The 26,196-nt window shown below is 40.3% G+C and overlaps 1 protein-coding gene across 1 annotated transcript in view; it reads right to left on the minus strand.

Moving 5' to 3' along the window:
• Positions 1–26,196, minus strand: part of LOC126199497 (ATP-dependent Clp protease ATP-binding subunit clpX-like, mitochondrial) — a 116,313-nt gene that overhangs the window by 15,047 nt on the left and 75,070 nt on the right. Inside the window, exons 4-7 of the mRNA XM_049936419.1 lie at positions 24,290–24,432; positions 23,885–24,071; positions 18,077–18,265; positions 15,384–15,548 (exon numbers count right to left, since the gene is read on the minus strand). Coding sequence (XP_049792376.1) covers positions 15,384–15,548; positions 18,077–18,265; positions 23,885–24,071; positions 24,290–24,432 — 684 coding nt within the window. The remainder of the gene's footprint in view (positions 1–15,383; positions 15,549–18,076; positions 18,266–23,884; positions 24,072–24,289; positions 24,433–26,196) is intronic.

The raw sequence follows: 26,196 nt of genomic DNA on the forward strand, positions 1-26,196 counted from the left end.
AATGAATAAAATTACTACTACTACTACTACTACTACTATTACTATGTAAATGGAAGTTACATGAACTCATTGCCCAACAATGTTTTGGCAAACTTTCTTCTTTTCACAACTATCTCTAGTTGGTAATTTCAAAACAATTTGGTCTTTTTCCACGTAATCTAAAAATGCCGGGCGCTGCAATTTCGTTTGGTAAGTCACATCATCTTTGTTTTTAGATATATTTTTTCCCACGTGGAATGTTATATATATATATATATATATATATATATATATATATATATATATACAAAGATGATGTGACTTACCATATGAAAGTGCTGGCAGGTCGACAGACACACAAACACAAACATATACACAAAATTCAAGCTTTCGCAACAAACTGTTGCCTCATCAGGAAAGAGGGGAAGGAGAGGGAAAGACGAAAGGATGTGGGTTTTAAGGGAGAGGGTAAGGAGTCATTCCAATCCCGGGAGCGGAAAGACTTACCTTAGGGGGAAAAAGGGGGAGGTATACACTGGCACACACACACATTTCCATCCACACATATACAGACACAAGCAGACATATTTAAAGTTTGGGCAGAGATGTCAGTCGAGGCGGAAGTGAAGAGGCAAAGATGATGTTGAATGACAGGTGAGGTATGAGTGGCGGCAAATTGAAATTAGCGGAGATTGAGGCCTGGTGGGTAATGGGAAGAGAGGATATATTGAAGAGCAAGTTCCCATCTCCGGAGTTCGGATAGGTTGGTGTTGGTGGGAAGTATCCAGATAACCCGGACGGTGTAACACTGTGCCAAGATGTGCTGGCCGTGCACCAAGGCATGTTTAGCCACAGGGTGATCCTCATTACCAACAAACACTGCCTGCCTGTGTCCATTCATGCGAATGGACAGTTTGTTGCTGGTCATTCCCACATAGAATGCATCACAGTGTAGGCAGGTCAGTTGGGAAATCACGTGGGTGCTTTCACATGTGGCTCTGCCTTTGATCGTGTACACCTTCTGGGTTACAGGACTGGAGTAGGTGGTGGTGGGAGGGTGCATGGGACAGGTTTTACACCGGGGGCGGTTACAAGGATAGGAGCCAGCTGGTAGGGAAGGTGGTTTGGGGATTTCATAGGGATGAACTAAGAGGTTACGAAGGTTAGGTGGACGGCGGAAAGACACTCTTGGTGGAGTGGGGAGGATTTCATGAAGGATGGATCTCATTTCAGGGCAGGATTTGAGGAAGTCGTATCCCTGCTGGAGAGCCACATTCAGAGTCTGGTCCAGTCCCGGAAAGTATCCTGTCACAAGTGGGGCACTTTTGTGGTTCTTCTGTGGGGGATTCTGGGTTCGAGGGGATGAGGAAGTGGCTCTGGTTATTTGCTTCTGTACCAGGTCGGGAGGGTAGTTGAGAGATGCGAAAGCTGTTGTCAGGTTGTTGGTGTAATGCTTCAGGGATTCCGGATTGGAGCAGATTCGTTTGCCATGAAGACCTAGGCTGTAGGGAAGGAACCGTTTGATGTGGAATGGGTGGCAGCTGTCATAATGCAGGTACTGTTGCTTGTTGGTGGGTTTGATGTGGGCAGACGTGTGAAGCTGGCCATTGGACAGGTGGAGGTCAACGTCAAGGAAAGTGGCATGGGATTTTGAGTAGGACCAGGTGAATCTGATGCAACCAAAGGAGTTGAGGTTGGAGAGGAAATTCTGAAGTTCTTCTTCACTGTGAGTCCAGATCATGAAGATGTCATCAATAAATCTGTAGCAAACTTTGGGTTGGCAGGCCTGGGTAACCAAGAAGGCTTCCTCTAAGCGACCCATGAATAGGTTGGCGTACGAGGGGGCCATCCTGGTACCCATGGCTGTTCCCTTTAATTGTTGGTATGTCTGGCCTTCAAAAGTGAAGAAGTTGTGGGTCAGGATGAAGCTGGCTAAGGTGATGAGGAAAGAGGTTTTAGGTAGGGTGGCAGGTGATCGGCGTGAAAGGAAGTGCTCCATCGCAGCGAGGCCCTGGACGTGCGGAATCACAAACATACACACAAAATTCAAGCTTTCGCAACAAACTGTTGCCTCATCAGGAAAGAGGGAAGGAGGGAAGGAGAGGGAAAGACGAAAGGATGTGGGTTTTAAGGGAGAGGGTAAGGAGTCATTACAATCCCGGGAGCGGAAAGACTTACCTTAGGGGGGAAAAAAAGGACAGGTATACACTCGCGCACACACACACACATATCCATCCACACATATACAGACACAAGCAGACATCTCACAAGCAGACATGTCTGCTTGTGTCTGTATATGTGTGGATGGATATGTGTGTGTGTGCACGAGTGTATAGCCATCCTTTTTTTTCCCCCTAAGGTAAGTCTTTCCGCTCCCGGGATTGGAATGACTCCTTACTCTCTCCCTTAAAACCCACATCGTTTCGTCTTTCCCTCTCCTTCCCTCTTTCCTGATGAAGCAACAGTTTGTTGCGAAAGCTTGAATTTTGTGTGTATGTTTGTGTTTGTTTGTGTGTCTATCGACCTGCCAGCGCTTTCGTTTGGTAAGTCACATCATCTTTGTTTTTAGATATATTTTTCCCACGTGGAATGTTTCCCTTTATTATAGTAATATCATTAATTTGAAGCCAACAACTACGTTTGTTATTGTCACTGTTGCATTTCGAAATCTTTCCAGTCGTCTTATTTTCTCTTTGTTTAGGATTGGGAGAGAGGTTTGGAGGAAAGGTTAACTACTGAATTAGGGTGTTGTGGTTCCAGATTGGGTTGATTGGAATTTTGAGGTTTTGGAGGGAGTGGAGCTGGAAGTGGAAGATTGAGTAGATGGGAGAGACTGGGTTTGTGTGCAATGAGAGGAGGTTGAGGTTTGCTGGAAAGGTTGTGAAGGGTGAGTGAGTTGCCTTTCTGGAGGTGGGAAACCAGGAGATTGGATAGTTTTTTGAGGTGGAGGGTGGCATGCTGTTCTAATTTGCGGTTGGCCCGTAGGAGGATGCTCTGAACAGCCAGTGTGGATGTGGGAGAGGAAAGATTGAGGACTTTTATTAAGGATAGGAGTTGACGGGTGTGTTCGTTGGCTGAGTTGATGTGTAGGTGAAGGATTAGGTGGGTGAGGGCAATGGATTGTTCAGTTTGGAACTGGTATAGGGACTGATGGAAAGAAGGGTTGCAGCCAGAGATGGGAACTTTAAGTGTGAGTCCTTTGGGGGTAATGCCAAATGTCAGACAAGCCTGAAAAAACAAAATATGCGAGCGTAATCTGGCTAGGGCGAGGGCATGTTTGCGGAGGGAATGTAAATAAAACTTAATGGGGTCGTTGTCGGGGTGTTGTGAGGGTGACATGGTATTAGAAGGTGGAAAGTGTAACATGAGGTTGAAATGAAAATGTAAGATAAAAATATATGGGGTGAGATAAAGGTGAACTAGAAAGCAACTGGAGATCTGGTATGAAAAAAGGCGAAAAAGTGTTGGTTAAGTTGATCCTGTGGTGAACTTGGGTTGGTAGACAACGATGTGCATAAAGGTTAGGTGGTTGTGTTGCCGCTAAAACACGTTAAAGGACAAAGAAATTCGGGAAAATTTCGAAAAAAGTGTAAATGTATTAAAAGGAGTGGTGTTGTGGTGAAAGATTACGAAAATGGGGCTAACAATTGTAAATAATGACGTTAAAACCTGTGGGGAGTGGCTAAAAATGATCAGTGATGTGCGAAAAACAGAAGTGGAAATAAAGTGAAAGTTATTAGAACTAGCCAAAATGGTTGTTTAATACGTGAAAGCAACTGTTATTGAACTAGAAACGGAGGAATTTATAGCAGCGGTAGTGTTGAAAGCAGAAAATAAATTTTTTTGGTTATGGTTTGGAATTGGGTTACGTATTATTGAGTATATATAGGCGGGATAAAATTGTATAGTAGATTACGGTAAAAAGGGGAAGGTGAATACAAAGTGAGACTACTGGTAAAAACAGAAAGAGAAAATAAGACGACAGGAAAGATTTCGAAATGCAACAGCGACAATAACAAACGTAATTGTTGGGTTCAAATTAATGATATGATTATAATAGAGGGAAACATTCCACGTAGGAAAAAATATATCTAAAAACAAAGATGATGTGACTTACCAAACGAAAGCGCTGGCACGTCGATACACACACAAACAAACACAAACATACACACAAAATTCAAGCTTTCGCAACAAACTGTTGCCTCATCAGGAAAGAGGGAAGGATAGGGAAAGACGAAAGGATGTGGGTTTTAAGGGAGAGGATGGGGAGTCATTCCAATCCCGGGAGGGGAAAGACTTACCTTACAGGGAAAGAAGGACGGGTATACACTCGCGCGCGCGCGCGCACACACACACACACACACACACACACACACACACACACACACACACACACACACATATATATATATACAGACACAAGCAGACATATTTAAAGACAAAGAGTTTGGGCAGAGATGTCAGTCAAGGCGGAAGTGCAGAGGCAAAGATGTTGTTGAATGACAGGTATGAGTGGCGGCAACTTGAAATTAGCGGAGATTGAGGCCTGGTGGATAACGGGAAGAGAGGATATATTGAAGAGCAAGTTCCCATCTCCGGGGTTCTGACAGGTTGGTGTTTGTGGGAAGTATCCAGATAACCCGGACGGTGTAACACTGTGCCAAGATGTGCTGGCCGTGCACCAAGGCATGTTTAGCCACAGGGTGATCCTCATTACCAACAAACACTGTCTGCCTGTGTCCATTCATGTGAATGGACAGTTTGTTGCTGGTCATTCCCACATAGAAAGCTTCACAGTGTAGGCAGGTCAGTTGGTAAATCACCTGGGCACTTTCACACGTGGCTCTGCCTTTGATCGTGTACACCTTCCGGGTTACAGGACTGGAGTAGGTGGTGGTGGGAGGGTGCATGGGACAGGTTTTACACCGGGGGCGGTTACAAGGTTAGGAGCCAGAGGGTAGGGAAGGTGGTTTGGGGATTTCATAGGGATGATCCAAGAGGTTACGAAGGTTAGGTGGACGGCGGAAAGACACTCTTGGTGGAGTGGGGAGGATTTCATGCCGCCACTCATACCTCACCTGTCATTCAACAACATCTTTGCCTCTGTACTTCCGCCTCAACTGACATCTCTGCCCAAACTCTTTGCCTTTACAAATGTCTGCTTGTGTCTGTGTATGTGAGGATGGATGTGTGTGTGTGTGTGTGTGTGTGTGTGTGCCTGTCCTTTTTCCCCTGGGATTGGAATGACTCCTTACCCTCTCCCTTAAAACCCACATCCTTTCGTTTTTCTTCTCTTTCCTGATGAAGCAACTGTTGGTTGCCAAAGCTTGAATTTTGTGTGTATGTTTGTGTGTCTATCAACATGCCAGCACTTTCGTTTGGTAAGTTACATCATCTTTCTTTTTAGATATATTTTTCCCACGTGGAATGTTTCCCTCTTTTTTATATATAACTCCGTCAAAGCCGGTCCCAAGCCCGGTTGAAAAAGGAGGAGGGGGAGGAGTAACACCTCGTTAAAAAACCTTGGTTCACCTGGCCCGGGTGATAGTACGTCGTGAGGGTCCCTTGCCAGGGAAACGGTGAAGACCTCAACGGCAGTGAAGGCAGCATTGAAGATCATCAGAACGGCAGAACTGGCGGAAGAGGCAGGCTTTTGTATTAAAGCACCAGACTGTTGCGTCTGTTCCCATAGTGGGCGGCTGCAAAAGGCGTCTGTCCCACATGTTAGTGGCGGCCTCACTTATAATTCTAAGCTAAATGCTTGAATTTTTATCATCGAAAGATTCAACTACCTTTCCCCAAACCAAACTTTAACCTAAGACATAATGGTAAATTTCAAAATGAAAACTACTCCAGGAAGTAACCAATCTTCCATCGCTATTCATGGCGGTGCAACTAGGCCTTTGGATTCTGGAGAGCCTAGAACATCATGTAAGGAAGAGTCGGAGCTTCCTAGCACTTCTTCGAAGATAAGACCCAAGAAAAAACATCTACTGGGGACTCTGAATATCAACACACTTATGAAAGTTGGAAAACTAAAACACCTAACGGACACTCTCAATCAACGCAACATACTTATATTAGCTCTTCAAGAAACAAGGTATCTGGATGAAAATTCATTTGAATCAGGTGGATACAGGACCTACAAAGGAAAACCAGCCATTAAAAATTCCAATAATACGACTATATTAGGGACCGCATTTATGGTCAAACAGCAACTTACGGAATCAATAACTAATTTTAGCTCCCCATCAGAACGAATTTCATTTCTGATGTGCAAGTCAGGCAATAAACGCTACACTATTATAAATGCACATGCACCTATTAACCAACATAACAGAGTAAATGTTGACAAAGTGGAAGATTTTTGGGAAATGCTTGAACACAAAACATCCATATTACCAAAAGAACATATAAAAATTTTAGTGGGAGATTTTAATGCACTAGTTGGCAAAGAAATAAAATTTAAATCAGTAGTTGGAGATTATCCAGCACATGCAAGAACCAACAGAAATGGGGAAAGACTCATAGATTTTTGTAGACAGTTTAATCTAAAATTAATGTCTACATGTTTAAGGAAACTTGCAAGAAAGAAAAAAAACGTGGATATCACCTAATCCAAATCAAGGTGAACCATGTGGCAATAACGACTCGCAACAACAAGGAAATCTTGGATGTCAGAGTGAGGAAGGGCCTAAACATAGACTCAGATCATTATCTGACAGAAATAAAGACCATGTTCCAACCAAACAAACCTAAACCAAAACCAAGAAGATTTCCAAGAGTAAACACTAAATATCTCCTGCAAAAGCAGGACAAATTCTGTCATATACTAAACACAAGAAAAATGGATAATTGGGAAGAAACTAAAGAAACAATGATAGAGTCAGTTAAAGAAATGGGACAGCCACGAAGAATACCAAAACACAGATGGTGGAACGAGCTGTGTGATGAAGCAATTGACAATCGACTAAAGGCATGGAAAAAATGGAACAGTAATAAGAAACACGAATACTGGGAAGAGTTTAAAGAAGAAAGGAAAAAGACAGCAAAAATCATCAGATCAGTGAAAAGAAAATATGACAAAGACAGATTAGAAGAAATGGATTCTGATTTCAAAAGGAACAACACTAGAGACTTCTATAAGACTTTCAGAGAAGTTTTAACAGGATTCCAGTCACCAAGTTTACATTTTAAAGATAAAAATGGAAAAATGGTTTTAAGCAATAAAGAGAACTGCCAAATCTTAGCTGAATACTTTGAAAATCTATTAAATTGTGAGGAGCCTAATGACAGGTTACAATTTCAAAAACCACAACATGAAAATCCAGCATCGGAACCACCTACAGTAGAAGAAATAGAAAAGATTATCAAAGCATTGAAGAATAACAAAGCACCAGGTGAGGATGGGATAGTGGCAGAAATGTGGAAACTAGGGGGTTATCCGCATGTCAGAAAATTCACAAAGTAATTAAAGACATTTGCACAAAAGGAATCATACCCAGTGACTGGAAACAAGCATTGATCCACCCTCTCCATAAAAAAGGAGATAAAACAGACACCAACAACTACAGGGGCATATCCTTGTTACCAGTGACATACAAAATACTTTCTAAAGCACTTTTAAATAGAATAGAGGAACAAGCAGGACCTAATATAGGAGATTATCAAGCAGGATTTAGAAAAGGTAGATCATGTGCAGAACAGATTCTGAATTTAAAAACAATTTTGAGAGTGAGAGCTATACAAAATAAAAATACAGTAGTTACTTTCGTAGACTTCAAGAAGGCCTACGACTCAGTTGACAGACAAACACTATTCCAGATACTTTATGAATCAGGGAGAGATGAAAACGCCAGAAGACTTGTTGAACAAACGCTCACAGATACAACATGAAGAATTAAGTTTCAGGGCGAAATTTCTGAACCATTCAAAATCAAAACGGGAGTTCGACAAGGTGACGGACTGTCCCCAATTCTCTTTAACTTGGTTTTAGATAAAGTAGTAAAAACATGGGAAAACACATTAAAACAGAGGCACAAAGGGTATAAGCATGGGCCAAGGAAAAAACAAATTTGAAGTAAAATGTTTAGCCTTTGCGGATGATATGGCATTGATAACTGAAAACCGAACAGACGCAACAGTTATGCTTGATATGTTACACGAGATTGCTGAAAAGACTGGGCTAAAAATATCCTACGAAAAGACAGAGTATATAGAACACAAACATAATACAGAAAAGTTTATGAAAACAAAGTATGGAAAAATTAAAAGAGTTGATGGATTCAAATACCTGGGGGAGTGGATCCAAGGCAATGGACTGGATAACACAACAAATAAAGAAAGAATAAAAAAGTTGGAATTTGCATATAAATTAACACAAAACTACTACAATAAGAAATCAATATCCATACAAGCAAAGATTAAACATTATAATTCAGTTATTAGGACACAAGCAACATATGGATCAGAGTGCCTAACATTGAATAAGAAAGGCGAATTAAGAGAACTAGAAAAAAGAGAGAGAAAATATTAAGAAAAATTCTAGGTCCTGAGAAAAACAAGGAAAATAGGTGGATTAAAAGGAGAAATGAAGACCTATACAAAAATACAGGAAAGATCACAGATACAATGAGGAAGAGACGGCTAAAATTTTATGGACATTTAAAAAGAATGGAAGAAACACGGATTACAAACAAAATTTTTAATTACGTTAGTAAGCTGAGACAAACTGTAGGATGGATAGAAGCAGTAAAGAAAGACGCCAACAAAATAGGTGTTACAGAAGAAATAATATGTGACAGGAATAACTTTAGGCTACTTATAGAAAACGCAAACTATGAAGAAGATGCGCCAAACCCTCGACCCAAGAGTGTGTGGACAGATGAGCAGAGGCGAGCAGTTGGCGAGAAAATGAAGAAGTACTGGGAAGAACGGAAGAAAACGAAACACCATAAGTCTTAAGTTGAATGCGGTCCATAGCTGGCCAAATTCATAATTAAAAAAAAAAAAATTATATATAACCGCCCCCAATGTAAAACCTAAAACCTGTCCCATGCACCCTCCCACCATCACCCACTCCAGTCCTGTAACCCAGAAGGTGTACACGATCAAAGGCAGGGCCACGTGTGAAAGCACCCACGTGATTTACCAACTGACCTGCCGACACTGTGAAGCTTTCTATGTGGGAATGACCAGCAACAAACTGTCCATTCGCATGAATGGACACAGGCAGACAGTGTTTGTTGGTAATGAGGATCACCCTGTGGCTAAACATGCCTTGGTGCAAGGCCAGCACATCTTGGCACAGTGTTACACTGTCCGGGTTATCTGGATACTTCCCTCTAACACCAACCTCTCAAAACTCCGGAGATGGGAACTTGCCCTTCAGTATATCCTCTCTTCTCGTTATCCGCCAGGCCTCAATCTCCGCTAATTTCAATTTGCCGCCGCTCATACCTCACCTGTCTTTCAACAACATCTTTGCCTCTTTACTTCCGCCCGACTGACATCTCTGCCCAAACTCTTTGCCTTTACAAATGTCTGCTTGTGTCTGTGTATGTGCGGATGGATGTGTGTGTGTGTGTGGGGGGGGGGGGGGGGGCGCGCGCGCGCGAGTGTATACCTGTCCTTTTTTCCTTTTTTCCCCCTAAGGTAAGTCTTTCCGCTCCTGGGATTGGAATGACTCCTTACCCTCTCCCTTACAACCCACATCCTTTCGTCTTTCCCTCTCCTTCCCTCTTTCCTGATGAGGCAACAGTTTGTTGCGAAAGCTTGAATTTTGTGTGTATGTTTGTGTTTGTTTGTGTGTCTGTCGACCTGCCAGCACTTTCATGTGGTAAGTCACATCATCTTTGTTTTTAGATATATTTTTCCTACGTGGAATGTTTCCCTCTATTATAACCATATCATTAATTTGAACCCAACAATTACGTTTGTTATTGTCGCTGTTGCATTTCGAAACCTTTCCTGTCGTCTTATTTTCTCTTTATTTTCTCTTTCTGTTTTTACCAGTAGTCTCACTTTGTATTCACCTTCCCCTTTTTACCGTAATCTACTATACAATTTTATCCCGCCTATATATACTCAATAATACGTAACCCACTTCCAAACCATAACCAAAAAAATTTATTTTCCGCTTTCAACACCACCGCTGCTATAAAATCCACCGTTTCTAGTTCAATAACAGCTGCTTTCACGTATTAAACAACCATTTTGGCTAGTTCTAATAACTTTCACTATATTTCCACTTCCGTTTTTCGCACATCACTGATCATTTTTAGCCACTCCCCACAGGTTTTAACGTCATTATTTACAATTGTTAGCCCCATTTTCGTAATCTTTCACCACAACACCACTCCTTTTAATACATTTACACTTTTTTCGAAATTTTCCCGAATTTCTCCGTCCTTTAACGTGTTTTAGCGGCAACACAACCACCTAACCTTTATGCACATCGCTGTCTACCAACCCAAGTTCACCACAGGATCAACTTAACCAACATTTTTTCGCCTTTTTCCACTCCAGATCTCCAGTTGCTTTCTAGTTCACCTTTGTCTCTCCCCATATATTTTTATCTTTCATTTTCATTTCAACCTCATGTTACACTTTCCACCTTCTAATACCATGTCACCCTCACAACACCCCCACAACGACCCCATTAAGTTTTATTTACATTCCCTCCGCAAACATGCCTTCACCCTAGCCAGATTACGCTCGCATATTTTATTTTCTCAGGCTTGTCTGACATTTGGCATAACCCTCAAAGGCCTCACACTTAAAGTTCCCATCTCTGGCTGCAACCCTTCTTTCCATCAGTCCCTATACCAGTTCCAAACTGAACAATCCATTGCCCTCACCCACCTAATCCTTCACCTACACATCAACTCAGCCAACGAACACACCCGTCAACTCCTATCCTTAATAAAAGTCCTCAATCTTTCCTCTCCCACGTCCACACCGGCTGTTCAGAGCATCCTCCTACAGGCCACCCGCAAATTAAAACAGCATGCCACCCTCCACCTCAAAAAACTATCCAATCTCCTGGTTTCCCACCTCCGGAAAGGCAACTCACTCACCCTTCACAACCTTTCCAGCAAACCTCAACCTCCTCTCATTGCACACAAACCCAGTCTCTCCCATCTACTCAATCTCCCACTTCCAGCTCCACTCCCTCCAAAACCTCAAAATTCCAATCAACTCAATCTGGTACCACAACACCCTAATTCAGTAGTTAACCTTTCCTCCAAACCTCTCTCCCAATCCGAAACCTCTTTCCTATCCAAAGACCTCACCTTCAGTCCCACTCCCAGATTCAACCAAACAGCCCTCGTCAAAGATTTACTGTCCTACACTCGTACTCTCTGCTGGAAGTATCACTTTGCCACGAAGAAAAATGATCCTAATCCTACCCCTAATGATCCAACTCCCCAAGACACTATCCAAATTGAACCCTGCCTGGAACAGTTCTGTCCTCCGTCACAGCGGGACCCACCTCCTCTTCCTCAAAATCACCCTCTCCAAACCTTCCAGGAATTTCTGACTTCCAGCCTTGCCTCTCAATCCTTCTTAAAAAACCTTAATCCTACTCCCAACATCACCACTTCTGAAGCCCAGGCTATCCGTGATCTGAAGGCCGACTGGTCCATCGTCATTCTTCCGGCGGACAAGGGTTCCACGACCGTGGTACTTATCGTCGGGAGTATGTGGCTGAGGGACTGCGTCAGCTTTCAGATAAAACCACATACAAAGTTTGCCAAGGTAATCCCATTCCTGATGTCCAGGCGGAGCTTCAAGGAATCCTCAGAACCTTAGGCCCCCTACAAAACCTTTCACCTGACTCCATCAACCTCCTGACCCCACAGACACCCCGCACCCCTACCTTCTACCTTCCTCCTAAAATTCACAAACCCAATCATCCCGGCCGCCCCATTGTAGCTGGTTACCAAGCCCCCACAGAACGTATCTCTGCCTACGTAGATCAACACCTTCAACCCATTACATGCAGTCTCCCATCCTTCATCAAAGACACCAACCACTTTCTCGAACGCCTGGAATCCTTACTCAATCCGTTGCCCCCAGAAACCATCCTTGTAACCATTGATGCCACTTCCTTATACACAAATATCCCGCACGTCCAGGGCCTAGCTGCGATGGAGCACTTCCTTTCACGCCGATCACCTGCCACCCCACCTAAAACCTCTTTCCTCATTACCTTAGCCAGCTTCATCCTGACCCCCAACTTCTTCACTTTTGAAGACCAGACATACCAACAATTAAAGGGAACAGCCATGGGTACCAGGATGGCCCCTTCGTACGCCAACCTATTCATGGGTCGCTTAGAGGAAGCCTTCTTGGTTACCCAGGCCTGCCAACCCAAAGTTTGGTACAGATTTATTGATGACATCTTCATGATCTGTACTCACAGTGAAGAAGAACTCCAGAATTTCCTCTCCAACCTCAACTCCTTTGGTTCCATCAGATTCACCTGGTCCTACTCCAAACCCCATGCCACTTTCCTTGATGTTGACCTCCACCTGTCCAATGGCCAGCTTCACACGTCCGTCCACATCAAACCCACCAACAAGCAACAGTACCTCCATTACGACAGCTGCCACCCATTCCACATCAAACGGTCCCTTCCCTACAGCCTAGGTCTTCGTGGCAAACGAATCTGCTCCAGTCCGGAATCCCTGAAGCATTACACCAACAACCTGACAACAGCTTTCACATCCCGCAACTACCCTCCCGACCTGGTACAGAAGCAAATAACCAGAGCCACTTCCTCATCCTCTCAAACCCAGAACCTCCCACAGAAGAACCACAAAAGTGCCCCACTTGTGACAGGATACTTTCCGGGACTGGATCAGATTCTGAATGTGGCTCTCCAGCAGGGATACGACTTCCTCAAATCCTGCCCTGAAATGAGATCCATCCTTCATGAAATCCTCCCCACTCCACCAAGAGTGTCTTTCCGCCGCCCACCTAACCTTCGTAACCTCTTAGTTCATCCCTATGAAATCCCCAAACCACCTTCCCTACCCTCTGGCTCCTACCCTTGTAACTGCCCCCGGTGTAAAACCTGTCCCATGCACCCTCCCACCACCACCTACTCCAGTCCTGTAACCCGGAAGGTGTACACGATCAAAGGCAGAGCCACGTGTGAAAGCACCCACGTGATCTACCAACTGACCTGCCTACACTGTGACGCATTCTATGTGGGAATGACCAGCAACAAACTGTCCATTCGCATGAATGGACACAGGCAGACAGTGTTTGTTGGTAATGAGGATCACCCTGTGGCTAAACATGCCTTGGTGCACGGCCAGCACATCTTGGCACAGTGTTACACCATCCGGGTTATCTGGATACTTCCCACTAACACCAACCTATCCGAACTCCGGAGATGGGAACTTGCTCTTCAATATATCCTCTCTTCCCGTTATCCACCAGGCCTCAATCTCCGCTAATTTCAAGTGGCCGCCACTCATACCTCACCTGTCATTCAACATCTTTGCCTCTGCACTTCTGCCTCGACTGACATCTCTGCCCAAACTCTTTGTCTTTAAATATGTCTGCTTGTGTCTGTATATGTGTGGATGGATATGTGTGTGTGTGCGAGTGTATACCCATCCTTTTTCCCCCTAAGGTAAGTCTTTCCACTCCCGGGATGGGAATGACTCCTTACCCTCTCCCTTAAAACCCACATCCTTTCGTCATTCCCTCTCCTTCCCTCTTTCCTGATAAGGCAACAGTTTGTTGCGGAAGCTTGAATTGTGTGTGTATGTTTGTGTTTGTTTGTGTGTCTGTCGACCTGCCAGCACTTTCATTTGGTAAGTCACATCATCTTTATATAATAGAGGGCAACATTCCACGTAGGAAAAATATATATTTATGAAAAGCATATTGCTACCGAGATGGTCATCAAAGTTGTCATAGTTTGATACCGCCAATAAAAACCCATTGGTTCTCAAGAATTTCCTACAGTTAGAACTCAAGAGAATCAACCATAAATCAAATTCATCTTTTCATTACCTCACACAGCTCAAGTCTCGCACTCAGAACAAGCTACAAAGACAGCCTGTAAATCCCACTTACCAGGGGGTAACACGCATTTCCAAATTTCAAAATAAACTATTTTTACTAATCCTGTCTGATTTGCAGATGGACAATACAGACATATCAGTGTGTGTAATGTCATACACAGCCTTGAGGGGACCTGTGGCAGGAACAATGCATATATTCCTGGCCGGTCACGTGAGCCTGGTGGCTGGTTTTTCCTTTAGTTGCTATTATCTGACTCACGTCTACCTGTGAACTCTGCACTCTCATAACTGTTTACTGTGTACTTATTTTGCCACAAATATAAACTTATGGTTTCTATCACTTCTTGCGTATATGAAACTTTGATTATGAAATGCATGTTATCCAACTAAGTCATATTTTGACTTCATTCTCTTACTCTAGAGCAAACTTGTAATAATTTCTATCTGTGGGTCTGATGAATATTTTGCCAATAAATATCACTGTTTGGCTCAAGTACTAATTGATAATTTACATAGTTGTTACAGAGGATATTTATGTTCAAATAATGTTTTAACCTTCACTTCCGAGTCACAACATTTACCGAGCATAAATAATTTTTTCCAACAACGTAAGCTATCAATTAGTATGTGAACTACACAGGAATAGTTTTTGGCAAAATACTCTTAGGAGTTACATATAGAAATTATTACAAGTTCTTTCCACAGTACAAGAATGAAGTCCAGGAACGACTTAACCAGACAACATGTATTTAGTATTCTAAGTTTCATAGAGGCACAAAGAGGTGGGAACTACTAGTTCACGATTTTCAGCACTAAGCACACAGCAAACAGTTGTGGTGTTTTGGAGTCCACAGGTAGATATGAATCTGATAACAGCAACTGATGGAGAGATGGTCACGAGGCAGCCTTATATCTGGCCCACTATGTAAGCTCATGTGACCAGCCAAGTGTATATGCCGTATTCCCAAAACGAGTGCCTTCATTGGATGTGTGGGATATTGTGCACATCACACTTATGTCTCATGTATCTGCAAATCATCCAGGTTACTAAGCCACTACCTACATCATACAAGATACTGTGCAAAAATGAGAGTGCCACACATTTCAAAGGTGTGTTTACAAGCTGCTCAAAATGAGCACAAAAATTGTGGGCACCCTTTACACAAGAACCACTCTGCATGTAACTATGAAAACAAATTTCATACTGTATTTAGTCTCTAAAATTTGATGAATAGCTTAAACCAATGTGTGGAAGAATATTCTAGATCAAATACTAGCAACTTCCTGATTGACATTATTGATACTAACAGTAGACAACTTAAAATAGTAGAACTGCATATATAATTTTTGATACATTACCCATTTGAGCATGTTCAACGCTATAATTGGCATCTTGTAAGAGTTTTGCAATAACACTCTCAATGTCTTCACCAACATATCCCGCTTGTGTTAGTGTAGTGCAGTCACATATAGCAAATGGCACATCAAGACACTGAGCAATTGTCTGAGCCAACAAAGTCTTTCCTACATGGAGAAACAACAATCCCACAGTTAATATTTCATCTCCATAATGTGTCACACACACACACACACACACACACACACACACACACACACACACACACACAGAGAGAGAGAGAGAGAGAGAGAGAGAGAGAGAGAGAGAGATGTAGATTCTAACACATCTTGTAACAATATTTTTTTTACAGTATTTATTATATTCAAACAGACTATGAAGCAACATTAACTGTTCACTAATAGTACCTGATAATATTCACAATGCAATCAGTTTTCACAGCAATCTACTTCAAAGATATATTAAAATTCAAAATATAATTTCGAATAAGAATTATCCAAGTTTATCACATCAAATAAAAGATCTGAAGCATTTAAACTACAGATCAAGACCAAGTAGGGTTTTCAAATGTGCATCTTTACTTCAGACAATCTATGATACAACAAAATCAGATTTTATGCCATACTCAGAAGAGGAGAAGGAAATTGTAGTGGAGCCACTCCCTTAGGCTGTAGTCAAGCTCATAGACTGTACAGCAACCAAGGTTACTGGAATCTAAACATATGCTCAGTTGGAAAGAAAATACCTGTCATAGCCTTGCTGCACAAACCATCTCAATAACCATCTAAAGGATTTGTAGAAATCATGTAAGGCCATTGGCAGAAAATACTTTGAATTCCTCTACCCTTGAAAATGATTTCAATGCCATGACTATTACACCTCTCAGTGATGTATAATTACAATTAAATACAGAGATATTTTTAAAAAATCTTGTAGTTTCTTTTGTAATAATGTTCAGAAAAGTTTATCCACTAATGATGTACATACTGCACAAGTATTATTACTCCTGCCATCCAGTTCCATCTGTGAACTGCATGCAAGAGAAACAACCATTTTACATGACAGTAGTCAATCATTCTCCAACATCACTGCCATGTTCGTAACACAATATGTATGTGGATAGCAGTGATCTATTATTCTGAACTCCACTTAGAAAACTAGGTCTTCAAATTTTATGTCCAGTTCTTCTCCTGATATGCAACATATTTGTTTTAGCCACTTGAAATGGGCTTCAATGAATGTGTGTAGGCTGCAAATATATGCAGCCATTTCTACAAACTCCAGTTGGGAATGCAACACAAGAGGAAGTAACTGTCATATAAAGAAACAATTACCACTACTGTGGTTTGCAGAAATATGTATCAGTCAGACCATACACGTAGCTAAATGGTTAGCATGGCTGCCTTCAAGAAGGATTCCCAGTACCTCCTCAGATATTTTTCTGAGGTAGGGAGGTCTGGTATGGGGTACACTTAGACTCTATGAGGCCAAATGAGCAGCAGCTTGAATAAAGAAGCAACGGCATCACCTGGATTCATCTACTGGCAATAGCGACTGGAGGGATTGGCGACATGCTGATCACATGTCCCACGATCATAGATTTCTGCTCATACTGGCTTGCAGGCAGCAGTCTGCCAGTCAGAACAGGCCTACAGCCTAATGTGTAAGTGGTGTTTACTTTACTTTACATATCAGTCAGAACATTTGAAAAATCCAAAAAACTCAAATGGTTGGAAAAGATCAGTATCATGGTCTTTGAATATAGTGCTATGTTGAGATACAGCAGCACACTAATACTCATTGCGTTAAGACCTATTGTCTGATTACCAAACTAATAACACAAACCAAATGAACCTTATAGAAATATTAACACATTTTTGCATAACATGTCAGCAAATCAACCTGTTTTCTGAAATCTGATACATTGTTTAACATGAACGGAAATTAAATAATTCTGAGATCTCAATCTAATGTACCTAGCAGATCTATCTTCATTAATTAATGATGAGTACAGAGCACTTACACTAGGTTTAAATTATCGGACATATTAATTTTCTAGTGTTCTACGATTTTTCCACTTGCCTGCCAATACCACCACCCCCACTGTCCACTCCTTATCCTCTAAAATGTTTCTTAAATTCTTAGATTCAATTTATGTGCAACCATGTCATTTCATGCAGTCCTTTTTTAGACAGCACAAAAAACAACTATTATGTAAAACCCGAATTCAAAATTACGTGAAGCGCCATGAAATCCAATAGCTTCAAATATTTCTGACATCAATGAAGATACCATGCAAGGTTTTCAACAAAAATTGAACTATGTACTTTTTTAAAACACATAACAGGCTTCAAAATAAAGAGAACAGTGATTTTATGCCTGTTTAAGTTTGAAGTATGACTTCTCACAAAACAGGCAGAGAATGTGCTGCAGCCTCTCACGGTCAGTACGGAAGTGTACTTGCCTTTGCTGAAAACCTAATTTCAGTATGGTCCACAGCTCCAAAATTAATAGAGATTAACAGCTTAAGTGACTAAACCTGTGCATAAACTGAATATTTCAAGGTGATTTTGACTGGCATACTCTCCTTCCACATCAAATATGAAAAACACAAAACACTGACTCCAGCCTACCTGAAATGGAGGGGGGACTGGGATGCATTATTTTTAAAATTTAAATACTGAAGTGCTCTAACCTGATCCAGTAGGACCTAACAATAAGATATTGCTTTTCTCCAGACGTAATTCATGAGTGGTGCAATCTAGAATCTCACTTCCTACAGCCATCGAGGAGGGTCTTCGAGACACAGGGTCAGGAGACATTGGCTGCTGAAAGCCCACACCAAATGATGAGGTGTGTCCAATGCCAGAGATATGCATTAAATCTGAAAATAAAAATAAAAAATCAATATAACTATCAATTAGTCGCTAGCAGTGCTACAATACATATTTTTGTCAACAATGTTTCATATTCTTAATTTGAAGTAACAACGCTGGGATCAAATGCAATCAGACTAAATCATTCACTTTTTCATAGACAATAATTTGTAAAAAGGTGGAAGTAGTGCTTAAACACTATGTAAGATCAAGTTAACTGTTGCATTCCTTATGGCTGGCACCATCTGTACAATGTCCTTTCCCTTCAAGTGTAACACTTTCTCAAGTACCACCCATGAAAAATGAGCCAAGAAATGCATCTTCAAGCTAATTCATAAGCAAGGGATGAGACAGAATCAAACTTACTACACTCCATTCAAACACAGAAGATCCATGCCAGTTAAAATCGGCTTGGTAGGGCTGCTTCACACATGTACGAGATCTGGTCAAAAAATTCTGAAACATTCATATTTTTGCGCCAATGGTGCGTTGGTGGGAAATGCGGTTGGCATTCCTGCACGCGCCTGTGTTTAATGTGTAACTGATGGAAGTTTCATTGTTGTATGTCTGTTAGTTATTATTCAATGCTATATTGAGTAGAACATTGAGTTGCTCAGTCTGCAATTTCAAGATGGCAAAGTTAGAGGGGCAACACATCTGCATTAAATTTTGCGTGAAACTCAATAAAATCTTTACAGAGACACACCAAATGATGCAGGAAGCCACGAGTGCTTCAGCCGTACTCAAATCTTACAAAAGGTTCACACAGTTTAAAAATGTCCAGATGCCACTGAAAGATGATCCTCATTCAGGACACCCTTCAACATCTACTGATGACGCTCATGTCAGGAAACAAAATTGCGCATGCCAATTGAAGACTGACTGACTGACAGACAGACAGACAGAGATTGCAGAAGAATGTAACATTTCAGCTGGATAATGCCGTGACATCCTGACACAGCATCTTGGAATGCACAATGTTGCCGCAAAATTTTCCTATGGCTCATGAGTCAAGACATCATTCATCCCTGTTGGCACTGTGCTGTCTCATCCTCCATACTCTCCAGACCTGGCCCCTGCAAACTTCTTTTTATTCCAAAGGTTGAAATCCCCAATGAAAGGATGAAGATTTGCAATAACAGACAAGATAAAAGAAAATTCGCAGACAGCGCTCCGTGCGATCCAGCAAAAGATATAACAAGACAGCTTCCAGAAGTGGAAACGGCATTGGGAGTGATGTACCAATTGTGAAAGAGAGTATTTCAAAGGAGACTATGCATAAGTAGTAAAAGGTAAGCGCAGAATAACTTTGTGGACGAAGTTCTGGAATTTTTTGAACAGATCTCGTACTATGACCTCAATGTTGCTGTATTTCCAGATCATTATGGTTTTATGGATTTTCAGTTAGTACTTCATAATTGTATGCTGGCAACATAACTTTCAGATGTCTGGGATCTTCTCTTGTTGTATGGAGTATAGTAATTAGTGGAGTGGACTGAAGAATTATAAATTTAACAATTCACTCTATGGACTATTCACAGTTTATGTAACTTTACTGACTTCAGAGACCACTATTAGCTGCCTATCTGCTGGAAAAGTTAAAAACTTAGTTAACAAGAACATAAGTGTTAACCAGAATTTACATACCCAAGTCCTCATATTCTGACAAATAATAGGAATGGATGAAAGGTATTATGACAGTTTGCTCAAATATCTAGTGACTTTCAATTTCCTTTCCCACGTCTACTTCATGATTTTGAAACAATCCTGAAGACATTATCAAATTGTGTTATGAATTATTGTGCAGATTATTGCAGAGAACTGTCGAAGTTGCAATATTAATTTCCTTTATTACTTCACGATTAGCTTCATTCCTGAGCTTATTTTCAATCCATCCACTAAGCTATGCAATAACATCCATTACAACAGCCACCTGACCATTCATTCCAGTTAGAAACATCTTGTAAATTAGTGCAGAGCTGAACTTCATTCACCAAACGAATGGTGAATGAAGTTCAAACCTATGTTTGTAATGACTTCATAACATCTGAAACGCGGTGTTAGCAAATAATTGTCTGAATTGAAAATATTTGATATTTTTTGTGTTTCTAAAAAGCCACCATGGTACCGGTAGATAATACAAAAAATCACTGGACTCTAGTGTCCTGACTGATGCCAAATCAATCAGGATAGTACATACTTTGCCAACTTTTGAAAAGGGCTATCTGTAAAACTCACGTGTGACAAAAAATCTAATGATTTTTGACTTGCCCTGGCTTGACGAAAATAATAATACTTCTGTGCGACAAAATACAATAATTCATGCTTTAAACAGGATACTTCAACGAAATCACATCTACTTACATCATAGGCCAATGACTCGTAGATGAACATAACAATCAAGAAGAAATCCATGTTAAACAGCAGCAGGCATGATGAATATTGGTTTGGAGCATACATAACAGAACTTTCTTGAGAAATTATGTAGATATGCGATACTTGAAAAAGGCCTTGCACAATAAAACTTGTTTAACGGAATGCAGGCTAGAAATAATATAATTAACACTGCAAATCACATGCTAGTTCAACTTTAAAGTCGTAGTTGCGGTCTTTTTAGCTTCCTGCAAAAAGTCTTGAGAAAATGTTTTGTCATAACAGGGACCAGAACTCCTTGTCTTCAAAACAGAAATTGAGTCCAGAGATTCATTGGACATGGACAATCTGATCTCTGTTCTATTTTTCTTCACAAGGCTGAAAACACGTTCACTGCATTACTATGGGGTATGGTGCAAATAGAGAGCATTGCTCTAGAAATTCAGTTATATTTACGGAGCCCATCAGCTCCACAAATTCTTGAAATTTGTGACCAAACTGGAATCATTTGCAGCATCTTCATTTGAAGACAAAGTGTCTTCTACCTGACGAGTTGTGAACTGCCTCTGAATCTCATTCACCACCTCATCTGTAGTTTCATTCACCTCCTTGCATAACACAAGGGGAAACTTTTCCAAGAAAAAATGAGTGGAAGAAAACTGTGGATCTTCCATTTTGTATAACCTGAGATCATTCACTATGTTCAAATCTGAATGCAAATAACTAGCTCATCATCACTTCTTTGATTTTGAATCAAGTTGTAAACAACTTCAAGCAATGAGGAGCTTTTGACAATTTTGGGCTTCACAAACTTGCTGAACAGCTGCTTTAGCGAGTCCATTAGCAGCTCTAATAAAAAGTGAACTTATCGGGAAGAAGTCTGAAGGACAGCATTCAATTTGTCAAATACAGAAACAGTCACATGAAGGAAAGTGCAAAAGGCTTTGTTCACGTTTGAGGACAGGAACATAAGCAATTTTTCCTCATATGTTGTATAAGAAGTCTTACTTTTTAGGATGGGTTTGTCATGTTTGGAAGAATATACTATTCTTTTAGGGGCACGTGCAGTAGCAGAATCAAGAATTCTCTTCTTCTGATACTCTTTGGATCCACTTTGTTCAACTCTAGGTACTCTGAAAGATGTCAAGCTTGCGGAAATGTTTTGGACCCATAATATTAATTCCTCCTTGAAGAAAGAAAAGAAAAGGATCCCACAGGTCCAGTAGTCTATCCAAACACCTGCCTAAAAAGATAACCACTTAGTACATACATGCTTCAGAATTTTCTTTGCGCCTTTATGGTGCAAGTTCTGTAATTTCTGAAGGTGTTCTCTTCTTTTCACACTCCTCTCTAAGAAATAAAATATATCAACAAGGATCTCATCCACTAAGTGGTAACCTTCCAGCAACTTTTTCAGCTGCTAGATTAATGAAGTGGCAAATGCAGCCTATGATGGCAATACCTGATTGAACTACTTTCAGAACTGCTGAAAACCCACTTTTGCATCTTATCATAACAGGAGCATTGTCAGAGCAGAAAGCCACACAGTCTTCAATTTGTATGTTATGAGAATTCAGATGCAATAACATCAGGTTACCTATGTTTCACCCTGTTGAGCCCCCATCTAACGTTGGTATGGATAGCACAGTGTTCACTACTTTTTCCCATGGAATAATACAACAACAGGATACAACTTGGCATTTTCACTGTTCCTTCCATCCATTGCCACAGAAAATGGTCTGACCTGAAGACGCTTAACAACTTCAGAAGATACATTTTTTGCCATTTTTGTGTGACCGCAGCTATATTTCTTTGCAACCTCTGATGTGGGGAACATCATCTTAAATAAATCACCAGCATGATCAGCCACACTTAAGGGCACATTGTTCTCCACCAAAAAGAACTAAACAGCCACTCGGCCCTAATTACATCACTGAATGTTTCCAGACTTGGCTAAAAAGGTGTTGATTTTCCTGTTATTTTCCTTCTATTTGGTGCAACATTAATATCACATCCAGATACTGTGCAAGAGGCAACTTTTTCTCCCTTTCTTGATTTTAGTATGCATGGAAAATCAACAGAACGTGATTCTTTAAATGTTTGGAGGTACTGTTTCTTTTTGGATCTATTAATGAATCCTACAATAGGAATAAAGCGTATGAAAATGTCCAAGAACAAATGTCTCCATATGTACTGAAATATCGAAAGGAATCTGGATCACTGAATGTCACATAAAAATATAACAAACACTCAAGGCAGTCAGACGCTTCACTGAAACATGTCAAAGCACACAAAGTCTTAAACCATTAAATGAACATGACACGAACCTCATAACAAAGAATATGCACACAGTAAAAAGCGCACGCACGCACGCAAGCGCCCCCCCCCCCCTCCACACACACACATGGAACAAATGTAATTAGTTCACACTTGGTCAAAAAATAAGGGTTAAATCACAACAAGTGAACGGAGCACAACAAAGAACTTGCAGAGCAGTGCCTGTCGACAAGTAAGATTTACACAGAAGAACTGTTATCCCAGCTGTAAACCCAATTTCAATGATCACACAAACATCACATGGTTAAAATACCAATCGTATCAAAGAATCAAAGAATGAGTCATTGACTATCACAGGTTTGCCTTTGACCCACGTAAACTATCAAAATTGTATGGAAGTGTGGTGACTATCGAATGTTAACGTTTCAAATTTTTGTGCACGAAGTTGTGAAATGTCACTGTCCATCAATAAAACCATAAAATGCCGCAGTTCTCGTAAATTATATGGATACACCATAATAGTTGAGTACTGGCTACGATTCCTAATTTGTCGAACTACAGATGCAACTAGTTATGTTTAACTATGTTTTCCCTTCCTTTCAATCTCAAATATCTTATATAAACCATAAAAATGCCTATTATTGTCCTCCACCTACACCTCTTCCTCCCTCGTCACCTCCGTGAAGCCTCATTATTAATTTATTTTATTTTCAGTAAACTGCGTTTCATGCCACACACACACACACACCTGAAAACTAACAGATATATTTATTTACACACAGCACCAATACTTGTTTAATTCCTGTAAATTTATATCATCCCTTCTGTATTAGGTGTATTCTAAGAAAAGTGTTATTTAAATTATTTTGCTAATTATAAAGAAATCTAACAGCCTATTTTTTTGTTTCATTACCATTTCTCTTGCAAGACACCATTACAGATTTCTGTAGTTTTAAGAACATTGCCTCATTACATACCTCTGTGTGTGAACGACTGCTGTGGCACTTGCTGCTGTTGTTGCTGCTGCTGTTGCTGATTTTGTTGCACCTGCTGAGTCAGAGGTATGTTGTTGTAAATCCTCTTGTAGTGGTTATACACAGCCACAGAGAGAACTTTCTTTGCATCCTCTTGGCCTACCACATGCTTGTTGAGATAGTCATAAATCTAAAAACAATTAGTAAAGTTGCATGCATGTTGCATAGGCATAGGATTTTCTAGAAATCTAAATCAATATAACAGAAACTGACCAATGTATGTGTGTGAAGCTGTTTTGTAAAGAACACCACATCAAGGCACATAAATATTTATCTCTGCTTAAAAAGAAATGCATGATGGAGCTAGGAAGATCACAACAGAATCAATACTGTTCCAGCTTTATATACCTTCTTTGGTGTGGGAGGCGGTCTCCTGAAAAATCCGTTTTTATATTCTTCACGATTTTCCTTCAGAGTTTTCTTTGATTCTACTTCTGACAAAATAACAAAGAAGTGATGACATTTTTCACATTTCACGAATCTTGTTGAGGCTGTTGGGAACACAAACAAAACTCTTTCATTATCTGGCTCTTTTATTCATCTACAGTGTTGTAAATATGCATGTTGACTACTGAAAATCTAAATAATGAAAAATAAAACTATAATATTAAATTGATGTTCTTATTAATTCCATATCTGGGCTAAATAATGAAGACGATTAGCAAGATGTTAAGAGATACTTCTGAGGAAAAAGAAACAAAAAGAGAATTTAAAGTTTTTTTTTCTTTTTTGCTCCCCTTGAACATGAAGAAACAGTTTAAATGAAAAATATCTTAATAACCTATTATGTAACTGGAATATGTTTGTTTCAATATTACAAGCGACCACGACGATTGCGTTTTTCACTTACAATTCATGATTTGAAAAATTGAATCGGTTCATGTTACTAATTTTCAGCTTTCTAGGAAGTTCAGTTTGCCTCATAAAATAAAGTACTTATTATGCATTTGATTGCATTTTTTGTTGTTTAACATTTGTCATGTACTGTCTGCAGTTTAGAAGAATGCACCAAGACAGGAATGTGGCAGTGGCTGTTGGTGTACCCTGTGAGATGCTCTAGAAAGAACAGTAAATCCCATACTAAAAACCTTTTCATTAATGCAATTGCGTCAACTTTATAAAGCTCTGATGGACATGAAGAGGTTTGAGCTGTATAACATTGTTACATTCAATCCTGGATTTTCCATTGTTTGAGTCGTATAAATATATTAAGTCATCTCATCTCTTCAGTGCACTGATACTACTGAAATAAAAGTGGTCAAATTCTGCCGATAGTTTATTAACACCAGTACTGTGGACGCAATCTATTTATTCAACATGTACGTTTTTCTTTGTTCAGTTAAAATATTGCCAATGGCAGGTTTTTCTCATCTGTTTCTGCTTACTATGTTAATCTGATGCGCTCTCCTAAGCTCATGTGCAATATGCATTAATATAGTTTGACTGCGTACAGTATAATTAACTTTTATTCTATTACTACGCAGATGGAAACAATACATAAAAGTAAAGAAAGGCAACCACTCACCTACAATTTATTTGTGTGTGCCACACAACACAATGACACAAAAACTTACACAAGAAAAGGGCAGTAGCTCAAAAGCTTCTTTAATTAAACACACTCTAACAAATAGAAATGCACTCACCACTGGTTTTTCACATGTCTATATGGCACATCAGGAAACTATAGGTGAGTGGTTGCTGGTTTCTTTTTCTCTCTATTCTAATTTCTGTTCTGTTCTTTGCTTGAAATTGTGGTCCAAAAGAAGCCACATTTCCAATGCTGCATCATCAATGAAATGCTAAAAGACATGGGCAAGATCCCATTCAACTATCTCCACATATTTGTCATTCCAATGCTACTGACGGTGTATGGGCACAAATAAAACAATACAGTGCTGTAAAACAATGAAACATGATTGTGTAGAAAAATTATTTCTTCATGTTTTTGTGCTAGGAGTGCAAAATAACAAGATTTGAAATCAGATGCTGGCAGCAATGTCACTGAAGTTATTCATTACAATCACCACAACAAAGTCAAGAATTTGACTCATCATCATCATCATCATCATCATCATATTGTGAGTGTCTTTGTCACTCTGGTAACTGTTAATATGCTGATAGATTTTTTAGTCACTCACTGACATACCCAAATACCCAAACAAAAATGAAAATACTTAACAATGAAAACAAAAACCATGTTTTCTACAGTATAACAAAAACAGTTTTCAGTGTGAACTTTAAAAAGTGAGTAATAT

The sequence above is a fragment of the Schistocerca nitens genome, chromosome 8 (genome assembly GCF_023898315.1).
Source record: "Schistocerca nitens isolate TAMUIC-IGC-003100 chromosome 8, iqSchNite1.1, whole genome shotgun sequence".
In the NCBI taxonomy this organism is placed as follows: domain Eukaryota; kingdom Metazoa; phylum Arthropoda; class Insecta; order Orthoptera; family Acrididae; genus Schistocerca; species Schistocerca nitens.